Raw genomic sequence first — 13262 nt, 5'->3', positions numbered from 1 at the left:
AATCTTCCTTGCTCTGTTCTTCCCTTTCCCCCAACTTTTCTAAATCCACTTCTCTTTACCTCAGCTTTTCTAAAACTTCTGGAATTTTACAAGATAAAAAAGGAGCAATTTTTGAGTATTGAGGAGTACAATGAAGTCAGACTTACCCTGGTGTCTTGGAAGGATAAATCAGCGGAGCTGGAAGAATGGAAGATTTCCCAGGTCTCTCCCCTTTTATCCCATTTTCAGACAATAAGGAGGATGTGAGGTCACCCATCATTTACTAAATTCTTTTCACCTACAAAGAAAAAGATCCTCTTAAGCCTTGCCATTGTCTTCATTTCAGCTCATAATTAGTGATCGTTTCCAGCCCTGCTTTGAGTGACACAAACCCAACACCCAAAAGTCTCCTTTTGTCTCAAACTTCAGGGAAAAAAATCCTTTCGGCATCATTGTGGTTCCAAAGGAAACAGGAGCTGATCTCTGTGTTTATTTTCCTTCAGTGACTCGAAGAAAGGTGGCTCCCCATGTGTCACTCACACAATTGGGGTGTAAGCCTCAGATTTAGGTCCAATCCCTCCCAAAGAGAATCATCCGACCTTGGATGGGGGTCAGTGCTCTTTGCAACCATCCCTGCGCCCGTGGATTGTGGGGATAAGAGAGCAAAACGTATTTCAAAGGGATTGAAGTGACACGCGAGGTCCTCTAAGCTCTGAAGCCTCTGAGTAATTTTAATCAAAACTCATTTTGGGGATGCTGAGTTCAGCATTGTCACCAGGATGTCACCAGTACCACTGCAAGGGCACAGCCCAAGATCACCAGGCCTTTGTGCTCCAAGGTGGATCCCAAACTTAAAATCTTGGGATTGCTTAGGTTGGAAAAGCTCTCCAAGGTCATCAAGTCCAACGTTTGACCCATCGCCATCTGGTCACCCAGACCAATGTCCAGTTGTTCCTCGGACAACTCCAGGGACGGGGACTCCAAACCCCCCTGGGCAGCCCATTCCAAAGCCTCACCTCCCTTTCCGTGAGGAAATTCCTCCTGAAATTCTCCACAAGCGAGGTTGACCTTCAAAATTATCTCATCAACAACCCAAGCCGTTCTTTAGTGCAAACTTGCAGGGTTGATCTGTCCAGGCCTCACTTAAATCATTAACAAAAAATAACAAGCAGGGGTCAGATTCCACTGTAAACCCAGTCATCCCAGGGGTATTGCACAGAAATGGGGCTGTAAAATTCCCACACAATGAAAAAGCCGAATTTATGATACAAGAGTCAGATTGTATATGTCGAGGGTTGATTTGCTAATTGGAAACTATGAAAATAATTACAGGCATTAGAGGAGTCACACAGAGGAAAAAAAATCAGAATTTGTTAAGAATGAGAGATTTTACGGCTTGCTTCACATCCCAAGAGCTGCCTCAAAGAGGTATAAAAGCAGGAACATCTCCGGGGTCTCCTCAAACCTTCTCCTGACTTCTCCTGCTACTCCAGGTGAGTTGGATTTAAGCTGATCTTTGCTCTCTCTCATTCTCTGTAGCGATAGTTTTAAACAAGGACTCGTTCCTTGGCTTTGGGGGTTTTAGCCTGGAGATGTGGCGGTGAAATCCTGCTTTTCATCGAAGTCTCGCCGCAGTGACCTGGAGATGGTGGCAGAAATCGATTTGATACTTAAAGATAGAATTTTAAGAGTTATTTGAATTTTTCTTGTGGCTTTCAAAACTTCAATTTACTGAAAGACCAAGTCCTAAAGGTCCTCTACAGGGGGAAGAAGGGAACAGGACAAGGGGGAACGGCCTCAGGCTGTTCCAGGGGAGGCTCAGGGTGGATGGGAGGAGGAATTCCCTCCCGGAAGGGGCTGCCCAGGGAGGTTTGGAGTGGCCATCCCTGGAGGTGTCCGAGGAATTCCTGGACATTAGTCTGGGTGACCATATGGGGGTCAGGCACAGCTTGGACTCGATGCTCTTGGAATTCTTTCCCAACCTCAGTGGTGCTGGCATTCGGTGAACAGGAAGGACAAGGATCTCATTTGCTGTCCCGTGTGTGTGACGGGGCTCTGACATTCCCTGACTCCATCTTTTCTTTCCCAGCTCCTCCTCCAACCCTGAGAACCATGAACTGCATCAGCTCCCGCTGCCTGCCTGGCTGTGAGGTGACGTTTCCCGAGCCCTGCACCTACAGCAGAGGCCTCGGTCCCTGCATGGCCTCCTGTGGGGACTCCACGGCCCTCGTCTACGCCCCACCCGTGTACATCACCTTCCCGGGCGCCATACTGAGCTCCTGCACCCAGGAAAGCATCGTGGCATCATCCATGCCCCAACCCTCCGGCCCTCACACAGCCTCATACAGCTCAGGGATGGGAAGCTCCTATGGTGGCCTGTCAAGGGTGGGGGGCTCCTACGGATCTGGGGGCTCCTACGGTTCTGGGGGCTCCTATGGATCTGGGGGCTCCTATGGATGTGGGAGATCCTCTGGGGGCATGTCAGGGAAGGGGGGCTCCTCTGGGTGTGGGGGTTCCTCCTCGGGGGGTTGCCACCTCAGGAAGTTCTACACCAGCGGCAGCCGCGGATCCCGCCTGGGAAACTGAGGCAGCGGAAGATCCACAGAGCCAGGAGATGGAACCCCATGACCCAGATCCGCAGCTGGGACCAGCTTTTGGAGATGGCAAAAACATCAACAGGAGCCACCCTTGCTCAGGACCTCTGGAAGCTGGGCCCACGCCTTTTCCCTGCATTTCCCCTTTGTCTTTAATTAGTAACAGCCTCTGTTAATCACCCTTCTGTGCCAGCTCCTTCTTTTCATTGTGCCGAGAGAAGAAAGGAAGAACAACTTGAAAGGCCTGACAGGAGTTTGTCAGTGCAGCCCTGACAGGAGAAGAGCAATGGGTGGAAGGTGGATTCTCCTCGGACGGTGAAGCTGAAGGAAGGAGGGTTTGTGTCATTCTGTCGTTGTCCTATTAAAATCCTCCTGCATCGTCACGTTGTGTTGGGATTTCCTTTCGCTGCGGGACCGTTTCGGTCCCATCCTTTCCTCTGCTTCCTTAGGCTTCCTCGAGCTGGTTCCGTGAGCAGCAGTTATGAGGTTTTATGGTAATTGGGCTGTAATTGTTTAAGTAATCGGGGTTGTGAAACGGAGGCTTGGATGAAGCAGCCAAACTTTAAGCACAAAGGAGTTCAGCTGTTCCCTGGGGGACACGGGGGTCTCTGGAGGTGACGACTCTGAGCTGGAGGATGAACAAGTGAGGGGTGGGATGTGGTCAGCTAAAAACTGGGAAGCCATGGAGTTTTTTTATGTTAAAGTCTGGGGTTTAGCTCAGCTCTTCCCCCCTGAAGGATTCTGTTCGTTCATGGAATCACAGAACCCAATCCTTGAGGCTGGAAAAGATCTCCAAGGTCATAGAGTCCAACCTTTGGTCAATCTCCACCTCTCACCAGTGCCATGTCCAGTCCTTCCTCGGACACCTCCAGGGATGGCCACTCCAACCCTCCCTGGGCAGCCCCTCCCAAGGCCTGGCTGCCCTTTCCAGGAGGGATTTCCCCAAATATCCACCCTGAGCCTCCCCTGGCACAGCTCGAGGCCGTTCCCTCTTGTGCTGGACCCGTTCCCTGGGAGCAGAGCCCAACCCCATGCATTCTGTCGCCATACTTAGAACCAGTTTTTAGGAGTTCATGTGATTCCCTGCAGAATTCTGAGGTTCAGGAAAGCTGAACACATTTTCAGGAGTGATAGAGAACACAAATCAATACAAACATCTGAGGACTGGGGATGGGAACAAAAGAAAATCCACCAAAGAACCTCTCCTTGATTTCTGAGCCGTCACCCTGAGCTTGCAGTGCCAAATGCTTCAGGACGTGGAGAAATTTCTCCTGACTGTGGCATCATCAGAGGGCTGCTTTCATGTGACAGTAAAATGTCACCGGGCTGTGCAAGAGAGAATTTCCCAAGGGAGGAGTGACACAAGAGCACAAATCCCGCCCCGGTGTTGTTGTTTTATTGCCGGGATAGGAACAAAAAGAGGCCCATGGGTGAGTCCCAGGTCTAAAGATGCCCTAAAGGTGACTTAACCCTAAAATCCGGCTTTACTCCATTGGAAAACACAGGAGGGAGGTCAGGAACCCCCCCAGAAATTTTAAATTCTATTTTAATACATCATGTTGAACTACAGAACCGTTAATATTTGTTAAGTCAAGAAGGATGAACTGAAATATGGGAAATATCAGGAAAAAGAGGATGTCCCTATGAGAGATTCCTACTTGAAAAACCGAATGTTTCACTCTCTGTTTAAGCTGAAAATGGCTTTAAGATGTTTTAATTGACAGCCCTGTAGAGAAACAGAAAATTAGATGACACATGACTAAAGTTGCTCAAAGTTCCCGTGTGTCTAAAGAGGTTTAGAAATTTTAATCTGCCATTAATTTAATGATGGCACACAATAAATTCATCAGCTGCGAGCAAAACCTTAATGGGGCTGAAGGAACGGGCCCAATTGGAAAACAATTGGATAATTTGTTTGCAATCATGGGGAAGCTCTGGGGAGAGGAGGCAAAATCCCACAGAATTCCAGTTCAGCAAATCCTGGAATATGTCACAGGGCGCAGCGTTTTCCAGTGCTCCAAATCCCTGCTCAAGTGGCCTGAAAGTCGCTCCAAGATTTAAGACAGGAGGATTTCAGCTGGCTCAGGGCAAAGTGTTTCCCAACCAAAGGATTTGTAGGTGAAAAGGTGGAAAAGAAAACGTGAGGCAAAAATAGGGATATAAAAGAGCTTTAATGGGAAATATTGAAGGATGTGGTGGAAAATTTGTTGTCCCCCCACTCAAACCCAGTGCTGAGTGTGATAAAGGGGTCTGGTTCTCATCCAGGAGCCTCCCATCCTCCCAAATTCCCACATTAGGCAAAAAGATGAGTTGGAAAAAGGAGTCACAAGGAAAACAAAACCAACAATGGGAATTTGAATGCAACAGAACTTTAATGGCAGGGAAGTGTTTGGGGCAGAGTCCCACGGAGGGAGCACAAAGGACAATTCCCAGGACTTCGGGAAGCGATGCAGATCCACAAAGGCCGGAAAAGGCGATTCCTTGGATGCCCCTGGCTTGCAGCTTCCCCAGGAGCTGAGACTAGCCCGGGGCTGCTGCTGGGGCAGCTGGGGCCACCTCAGAAATAAAAGAAGCCGCAGTTTCCTCCTCCAAACCTCCCGGAGCTGGAGCTGCCCCCTCCATAGGAACCCCCTCCAAAGGAGCCCCCCCCAAAAGAGCTGCCCCCGCCACAGGAGCCCCCAAAGCCCCCACCAGAGGAGCCCCCAAAGCCGCCGCTGGAGGAGCCGAAGGATCTTCTGCTCCCAAAGGATCTGCCCCCACCATAGGAGCCTCCAGAGCCAAAGGATCTGCCCCCTCCATAGGACCCACCCCCAAAGGAGCTGCTGCCTCCATAGGAACCCCCAATTCCCCCTATGGAGCTGCTGCCGCCACCATAGGAACCCCCTGATCCCCCCATGGAGCCGCCGCCTCCATAGGATCCCCCAATGGCGCCCCCGGATCCAGAAGATCCCATGGCCCCCAACGGGAAGGAGGTGCCCACGATGCTCTCCTGGGGGCAGGAGCTGAGGATGGGCCCCGGGAAGGTGATGACCACAGGCGGAGGGTAGACCACGGCCCGCGAGTCCCCGCAGGAGGTGACGCAGGGCTGGCTCCAGGCGTCCGCGTAGGGCTGGGGACAGGACACCTCGCACGGGGACGAGCAGCCGCTGCTCACCATCTCTCCTGAAGACATTTTTGGGACGGACAGCAACCTGCAGCAGCACAGAAATCAGAACTACAACTCCCAAAAGGCCAGAGGGAAACAAATCCCGCTCTGGAGTCTTCTGTGAGCAGGAAAAAAGGGCCAAAGGAGAGTTTGGGAAGAGTCAGGTTTGTCCCTTTTCTGCATTTGGCTGCACCGAGCTCTGCTGCTTCCCAAAGGGTTTCCTGCTGCCCTGGCACTGGAAAGCAAAGGCGGCCTCCAGGGCCCTTTGGAAGCAGCTCATCCCCAGCAGTTTGCAGGATCAGGAGATAAAGTTGTGGTGGGAACCAACAACCTTGACTTGATCCCAGTGCCTGGGAAATTCCAGTCCCATCAGTGATCCCGCACCTGCAAACGCAGACAGGGATGGGACTTTGGATTTTAAAGCCTGGACAAGGCAAATGGAGTTACTGGGCACCACAGGTTCTGCAGGAGAACCAGCCCCCGGTGAAGGACTGTCCTGGAGACACCTTTTGGGATGGGGATGAGCTGGAAGCAGGGGATAAATCACAACTACAATGCCCAAAATTCCGGAGGGAAAAAATCCTGCTCTGGAGCCTTCCTTGAGCAGGAAAAAGGGGGGAAAGAAGAGTTTAGAGAGATTCCCAAAAACATCTTTTGTGATTGAGGGAAACCTGCAACGCAGCAAAGGAGCAAAATAAAAACGTACAGAGAGATCCCGGCCTTTACACAATCACCAGGGAGATAAAATCAATAATTTCATGATTGAAGGAATTATTGTCCCGTATATCCAAGATCTCCTCCCATTTCCCTGCATCCTGAATAAAAGCCAAGCTCAGAGTAGTTAAGTTGTAACCTCCCCATCAAATAATCAAAGTTTAATTGACACTTTCCCTTCGTGGTTTGGAACAACACAACCTCACATTTTGAGATCTGCATCTCCCAACAGTTCCAGCCGCAAGAAACGTCCCTACTCAATAGACAGGATTGATATTATGGAATAATTTGGCTTGGAAAAGAGCCCCAAGTCAATATTCCTGATCATTTCAGAGCCCTGACAAAGAATTCTTTCCCAATTCAGCACCCACAGCCGCCTCCCAGTCAATAAACACGGAATCAAAGGCAGAGAACTCACTGGGCTCGCAGGGAGAACAGGACTGAGGAGAAGATGCTGGAAAACCTGGAGGAAAATCCTGGTTTTTATACCCTTCCCGACGGCTCCCAGGATATGCAAACAACTTTGGGACATCACCAGCAACACTTTTTGCTGTATAAGCGCCCTCTAATTGTAATAATTGCTCTGATAAGTGCTAATGATTAGTAAATCAACTCATCATCAGCCAATATGGGCACACACCCTTTGTCTTCCTTTAATCCTTAAATAATTTTTAGATGATTTTGTGACTGCTGCCATTTCCTGACCTGGTTTGACTTGGGAATTGGCTTGGAAGGGTGAAGGATCAGGAATTCCCTCAGCAAGGTCAAAAATCAGTTTGGCTTTGTCAGGGCAAGTGCTTTCGGTTCTGCAGAAAAGAATTCCCTGGAAATTCAGAATTGGGAAAACCACAGATTTTGTCTTTATAAATCCTCGAATGGGAAGGGTCATTTTTTTGTATCTGTTTAATGCAAGGAACTGGTTTAAAAGGACTTAAATTAATTCCTTGCATGCTCATTGTCATCCAAGGAAGCTCCGTGTGAGAGCGTGGAGTCCTTTAATTATCGTAATTCTCCTTTTGTTACCTTAATTTTCATAATTGTCCTTTTGTCCCCTTAATTATCCTAATTCTCCTTTTTTCCCCATTTGTTTTGGGGAGACGCAGGTCCAGAGGAGGCACCATTGGAGAAAAAACCCCAAATATTTTTGAGTGCACGAAGATGATTCCATCTAAAACAAAGTAAAAGCATCCTAAGACTGGCCAGGATTATTTTTCCAGGGAAGCCACAGCAGAATTCCTGGATTTAAACCCCATCTGGTGAAAGGCAGAAATGCATCAATAGGAGGAGAAATCTCCCAGCAAAATTCCCTTTATCCGTCACCAGAAACATCAGGAGAACTTCGGACATGATGGATATTTTGGGGTGGCTGTCACAGACAAATGTGTCACACAAATATTGGTGTCATCAAACCCCAAACCAGGGCAGTTTTGGTTCTAAATCAAAGTCAACTGAAGAGGTTTGAGATTTGCGATTCAAGATTTGAGATCCAAGATTTGAGATCCAAGATTTGGCATTTGATTCTCAGTCAGAGCTGTGGGAAGGAAGCGACTCCAGCCTGGAGCTGGAATTTCATCCTGTTTTGCCTGGAAAGGGCAGCCAGGCCTTGGAAAGGGCTCAGGGAGGTTTGGAGTCGCCATCCCTGGAGGTGTCCAAGGAACACCTGGACGTTGGTCTGGGTGACCAGGTGGGGATGGGTCCCGGGTTGGACTCGATGACCTTGGAGCTCTTTTCCAACGTCGGGATCCTGGGATTCTGTGATCATCCCATATTTCACATTTCTATCGTGATAAAGTTTATACTCTGTGTTCCTATAGCTCCTACCCCGACATTTCTGGTGTTTCCAGACCCGATTGGAAAACAGAACACGAGGAGCCAATATCGGGGTTAAGATCTTGCAACAGAACCTGAACAAGCCCTGTCAGGCCCCGATGACATCCCTGGGTTTCACAGCTCTGCCAGTCAGCAATTCCTCCTTGACTCCTCAATTAACGTGAAACTCCAGTTGGGTTGGGAAATATCCATTTGCATGGAAAATCCTGGATCCTGCTGCTGGGTCTCCCATTCCGGCAGCTCTGGGAAGTGGCAGCGCTTCCATCAACCCCCCAAAAATACAGATTTTCGGGTGGAAAGTGAAATATTTTGTACAAAACCTGTTTATAAATCAATAAATCCCTCGAACGGATCTAAACTCATTCCAGCTTCAATTCCGGAGAGGCCCAGGGACAAACATCAGCTCCGAGGAGACCTCCTGGGGGTCGGAATGTGGAGTAAATGGAATCAAACCCAAGGGATGCAGCGCTTGGAACGTGACTTGAGATTAATAATAAATTTATCACTGCACTTAGGAGAACAATTAGGACAATTAATAAAACAATCCAGCCAGCAAAACACGGTTTGGTAAGGCGTGGGAAGCTCTTGCACAAAGCGCGGCTCCCATCCCACTGAGGGTCAGGAAAAGTATAAAAGAGCTCTTGGAATTCTGCGGCACCATCCACAGCTGCTCCTCGTGTCCACTTCTCCAGACCAGGTGAGTCGGATCTTCCTTGTTCTCTGCGTGAATACGGGAAAATGTTTTCTGTCTTTTCTCTCCTTCCCAAAAGATGTTTTTGGGAATCTCTCTAAACTCTTCTTTCCCCCCTTTTTCCTGCTCAAGGAAGGCTCCAGAGCAGGATTTTTTCCCTCCGGAATTTTGGGCATTGTAGTTGTGATTTATCCCCTGCTTCCAGCTCATCCCCATCCCAAAAGGTGTCTCCAGGACAGTCCTTCACCGGGGGCTGGTTCTCCTGCAGAACCTGTGGTGCCCAGTAACTCCATTTGCCTTGTCCAGGCTTTAAAATCCAAAGTCCCATCCCTGTCTGCGTTTGCAGGTGCGGGATCACTGATGGGACTGGAATTTCCCAGGCACTGGGATCAAGTCAAGGTTGTTGGTTCCCACCACAACTTTATCTCCTGATCCTGCAAACTGCTGGGGATGAGCTGCTTCCAAAGGGCCCTGGAGGCCGCCTTTGCTTTCCAGTGCCAGGGCAGCAGGAAACCCTTTGGGAAGCAGCAGAGCTCGGTGCAGCCAAATGCAGAAAAGGGACAAACCTGACTCTTCCCAAACTCTCCTTTGGCCCTTTTTTCCTGCTCACAGAAGACTCCAGAGCGGGATTTGTTTCCCTCTGGCCTTTTGGGAGTTGTAGTTCTGATTTCTGTGCTGCTGCAGGTTGCTGTCCGTCCCAAAAATGTCTTCAGGAGAGATGGTGAGCAGCGGCTGCTCGTCCCCGTGCGAGGTGTCCTGTCCCCAGCCCTACGCGGACGCCTGGAGCCAGCCCTGCGTCACCTCCTGCGGGGACTCGCGGGCCGTGGTCTACCCTCCGCCTGTGGTCATCACCTTCCCGGGGCCCATCCTCAGCTCCTGCCCCCAGGAGAGCATCGTGGGTACCTCCTTCCCGTTGGAGGCCATGGGATCTTCTGGATCCGGGGGCGCCATTGAGGGATCCTATGGAGGCGGCGGCTCCATGGGGGGATCAGGGGGTTCCTATGGTGGCGGCAGCAGCTCCATAGGGGGAATTGGGGGTTCCTGTGGAGTGGGCAGCTTCATAGGTGAATTTGGGGGTTCCTATGGAGGTGGCAGCTCCATAGGGGGAATTGGGGGTTCCTATGGAGGCGGCCGCTCCTTTGGGGGCGGCTCCTATGGAGGGGGCAGATCCTTTGGCTCTGGAGGCTCCTATGGAAGGAGCAGATCCTTTGGCTCTGGAGGCTCCTATGGGGGAGCCAGATCCTTCGGCTCTGGAGGCTCCTATGGAGGGGGCCAATCCTTTGGGAACAGAAGATCCTTCGGCTCCTCCAGTGGGGGCTTTGGGGGCCCCTCCAGCGGGGGCTTCGGGGGCTCCTCCAGTGGGGGCTTTGGGGGCTCCTCCAGCAGGAGCTTCGGGGGCTCCGCCAGCAGGGGCTTTGGGGGTTCGTCTGGCGGGGGTTTCGGGGGCTCCTCTGGTGGGGGCTTTGGGGGCCCCTCCAGCAGGAGCTTTGGGGCCCCCTCTGGCGGGGGCAGCTCTTTTGGGGGGGGCTCCTTTGGAGGGGGTTCCTATGGAGGGGGCAGCTCCAGCTCCGGGAGGTTTGGAGGAGGAAACTGCACCTTTTATTTCTGAGGTGGCCCCGGCTGCCCCAGCAGCAGCCCCGGGCTAGTCTCAGCTCCTGGGGAAGCTGCAAGCCAGGGGCATCCAAGGAATCGCCTTTTCCGGCCTTTGTGGATCTGCATCGCTTCCCGAAGTCCTGGGAATCGTCCTTTGTGCTCCCTCCGTGGGACTCTGCCCCAAACACTTCCCTGCCATTAAAGTTCTGTTGCATTCAAATTCCCATTGTTGGTTTTGTTTTCCTTGTGACTCCTTTTTCCAACTCATCTTTTTGCCTAATGTGGGAATTTGGGAGGATGGGAGGCTCCTGGATGAGAACCAGACCCCTTTATCACACTCAGCACTGGGTTTGAGTGGGGGGACAACAAATTTTCCACCACATCCTTCAATATTTCCTGTTGGAATCAGAAAAAAAAAAAAAAAAGAATAATTGAGCTGAGCATTCCTAGAAATAGGAGCTGGTTTTAGACAGACTCCTCTTGGAAACAGGAACAAGAAATCCCAGTTTGAGACGAAGCAGAAGAATTTTTCACCTGGAGGCCTCTGTTTTGAGTTTTTTTCCTAAAGAATCATGGAATATTTGGGATTGTGAGCACACAGGCCCTTCAGCTCTGTCTCGGCTCAGTGCTCCCCGAGCCTCTTGTGAGGAAGAGACTTTCCCAGGGAAACATGCCCCATCCTGCTGGATCTGGTTGGACGACTCTGCTGCCTCTGGATGTGTCTGCGTGAGACCTGAATGTGAATCAGAGAAAAAAAAAAACCAACAAAAATAGAGAGATAAAAATAATAGAGATGAATTCCCAAACAATGTTTGTTAAGGCTGTGGCATTGCTCAGTGATGGTTTTGAAGAATCCCAGGATTAATAAGGGTGGAAAAGAATTCCAAGGCCACCAAATCCAAGCTGTGCCTGATCCCCACCCACCCAGCCCAATGTCCAGGGATCCCTCGGACACGTCCAGGGATCCCTCAGACACCTCCAGGGATGGCCACTCCAACCCTCCCTGGACAGCCCCTCCCAGGGCCTGGCCGCCCTTTCCAGAAGGGATTTTCCCAAATATCCACCCTGAGCCTCCCCTGGCACAGCTCGAGGCCGTTCCCTCTTGTGCTGGCCCCGTTCCCTGCGATCAGATCCCAAATCCCCCCTGGAAGAGCCCAAAATTCCCCCTGGATCCCCCTTTTCTCTGGGATGAGCCCCCCCAGCTCCCTCAGGAGTTCTCCAGACCCTTCCCCTTCCCAAACTTCTCAAACAATTCAGACTGATCTATATTTCCTGGTCGCAACACGTTTTGTTACTTCACCAGTTTGGAGTCTGGAACCCTTTTCCAAGTGGGATTGTACAACCACTTCCTCATCCCTGATATTATCCATGTAAATAAATAAAAATATGCAGGAGAATGAATTCATTTCTGCGTGTGGAAGTTGGGCCGGTCCAAAAGCTCCCTCTGGAGCTGCTCTGGGGAAGGGAATTTGTGCCAGGAAAGGCAGAGCGGCTCTTCCTGGTGCCCTGCTCCTGCCAGGGGGCTTTGTGAGGAATTCCTGAGGCTGGAACCTCACAAGGGATGAGGAGCTGGAGCTGGAATTCCCCTGAGACAGCCAAAAATGGGATAAAAGCTGCAGGAGGCTGCTGCTCTTAAGGAGAGAGGAGGAGGAATCCTCCTGGCAGGGCCGGCACTGCTGAAAGGAGTGGGAAAGGAATTCCAGTGGCTCCACGCTTTTCCAGAGCTCCCAGAAGTTTCTGGGTTGGGCTGATCCAGTAAAAGCAGCCCCTGACAGGACCTACAGATCCTGAGCCTGGATCCCAGAACAGGGAGGACGTGGAGCTGCTGGAGAGAGTCCAGAGGAGGCTCCAGGATGGAATCCGAGGGATGGAGCAGCTCTGCTGGGAGGAAAGGCTGGGAGAGCTGGGATTGTTCAGTCTGGGGAAGAGACCAGGGGTGACCCAACTGTGGCCTTGCAGGACCTGAAGAGGCTACAAGGAACATGGGGAGAGACTTTCCCCAAAGGATGGAGTGCCAGGACAAGGGGGAACGGGTTCAAACTGACAGGGAGGAGGTTTAGATGGGATATTTGGAAGCAATTCCCTGTGAGGGTGGGGAGGCCCTGTCAGGGGTTATTCCATGGATTCCCCATCCCTGGAAGTGTCCAAGGCCAGGTAGGAAGGGGCTTGGAGCCACCTGGGATGGTGGGAGGCGTCCCTGCCGGTGTCAGGGGGGCAGATGAGGTGGTTTTTAAGGTCCCTTCCCACCCAAACCATCCCATTTCTCTGATTCCTTTAAAATCCCCTCTCAGGGGCCCATTCCACCTTCCCAGCTCCAGAACTTTGTGTCAAACTCTGGTGAGGAGCCCTGGATCAGGCTGGCACCACAATCTCAGGACCTGCCACCCCACACCAGGTGTTTTGAGCACCCCCAACATTTCCTGGGCTCATTTCCCTCCTTTCTGCTCATACACAACTTTTTTTTTTTGTTTATTTTTGTCTCGACCTCTGCGCTCTCCATTCCCTCCTGCAAGAAGCGATTCTGGAGGCTCTCCTGGGCCAAGGAACTTATTGGGAATGTTGTGAGGAAATGCTTGGGGATGGTTTTGCAAACACCCACTCATGTTTTATCCATGCAAAGCACCATGGCTCTCTGAAGTTAATGACAGGCCACAGATATTAAATCAGGATTGAATCATAGCGTCCCTTCCAAATAAATGTGTCAGGGCCACCCACG

At 51.0% G+C, this 13262-nt stretch overlaps 3 protein-coding genes across 3 annotated transcripts; 2 read left to right on the top strand and 1 right to left on the bottom strand.

The window, feature by feature from the left end:
* Nucleotides 1-1180: 1180 nt before the first annotated feature.
* On the top strand, nucleotides 1181-2956 carry LOC125318397 (scale keratin-like). Its single transcript, XM_048289067.1, has 2 exons — nucleotides 1181-1472; nucleotides 2069-2956. The coding sequence occupies exon 2, from the start codon at nucleotides 2092-2094 to the stop codon at nucleotides 2563-2565; it is 474 nt and encodes a 157-aa protein (XP_048145024.1). The 5' UTR covers nucleotides 1181-1472; nucleotides 2069-2091; the 3' UTR covers nucleotides 2566-2956.
* A 1769-nt stretch (nucleotides 2957-4725) lies between these two features.
* On the bottom strand, nucleotides 4726-6934 carry LOC125318339 (scale keratin-like). Its single transcript, XM_048288932.1, has 2 exons — nucleotides 6851-6934; nucleotides 4726-5764 (listed from the first exon to the last, which is right to left on the bottom strand). Exon 2 carries the CDS (start codon nucleotides 5743-5745, stop codon nucleotides 5131-5133), a length of 615 nt encoding a protein of 204 aa, XP_048144889.1. The 5' UTR covers nucleotides 5746-5764; nucleotides 6851-6934; the 3' UTR covers nucleotides 4726-5130.
* A 1887-nt stretch (nucleotides 6935-8821) lies between these two features.
* Nucleotides 8822-10562, top strand: LOC125318065 (keratin, type I cytoskeletal 9-like). Its single transcript, XM_048288425.1, has 2 exons — nucleotides 8822-8959; nucleotides 9638-10562. The coding sequence occupies exon 2, from the start codon at nucleotides 9657-9659 to the stop codon at nucleotides 10560-10562; it is 906 nt and encodes a 301-aa protein (XP_048144382.1). The 5' UTR covers nucleotides 8822-8959; nucleotides 9638-9656.
* Nucleotides 10563-13262: the final 2700 nt, after the last annotated feature.

This window comes from Corvus hawaiiensis, chromosome 29 (assembly GCF_020740725.1).
Source record: "Corvus hawaiiensis isolate bCorHaw1 chromosome 29, bCorHaw1.pri.cur, whole genome shotgun sequence".
Taxonomy (NCBI): Eukaryota; Metazoa; Chordata; class Aves; order Passeriformes; family Corvidae; genus Corvus; species Corvus hawaiiensis.
Note: the sequence above shows the minus strand (reverse complement) of the source record. Positions and strands in the feature narration are given on the sequence as shown.

Coding starts and splice junctions, on each gene's coding strand:
- LOC125318397 (XM_048289067.1), top strand. CDS start 2,092: ATGAACTGCATCAGCTCCCGCTGCCTGCCTGGCTGTGAGGTGACGTTT.
- LOC125318065 (XM_048288425.1), top strand. CDS start 9,657: ATGTCTTCAGGAGAGATGGTGAGCAGCGGCTGCTCGTCCCCGTGCGAG.
- LOC125318339 (XM_048288932.1), bottom strand. CDS start 5,745: ATGTCTTCAGGAGAGATGGTGAGCAGCGGCTGCTCGTCCCCGTGCGAG.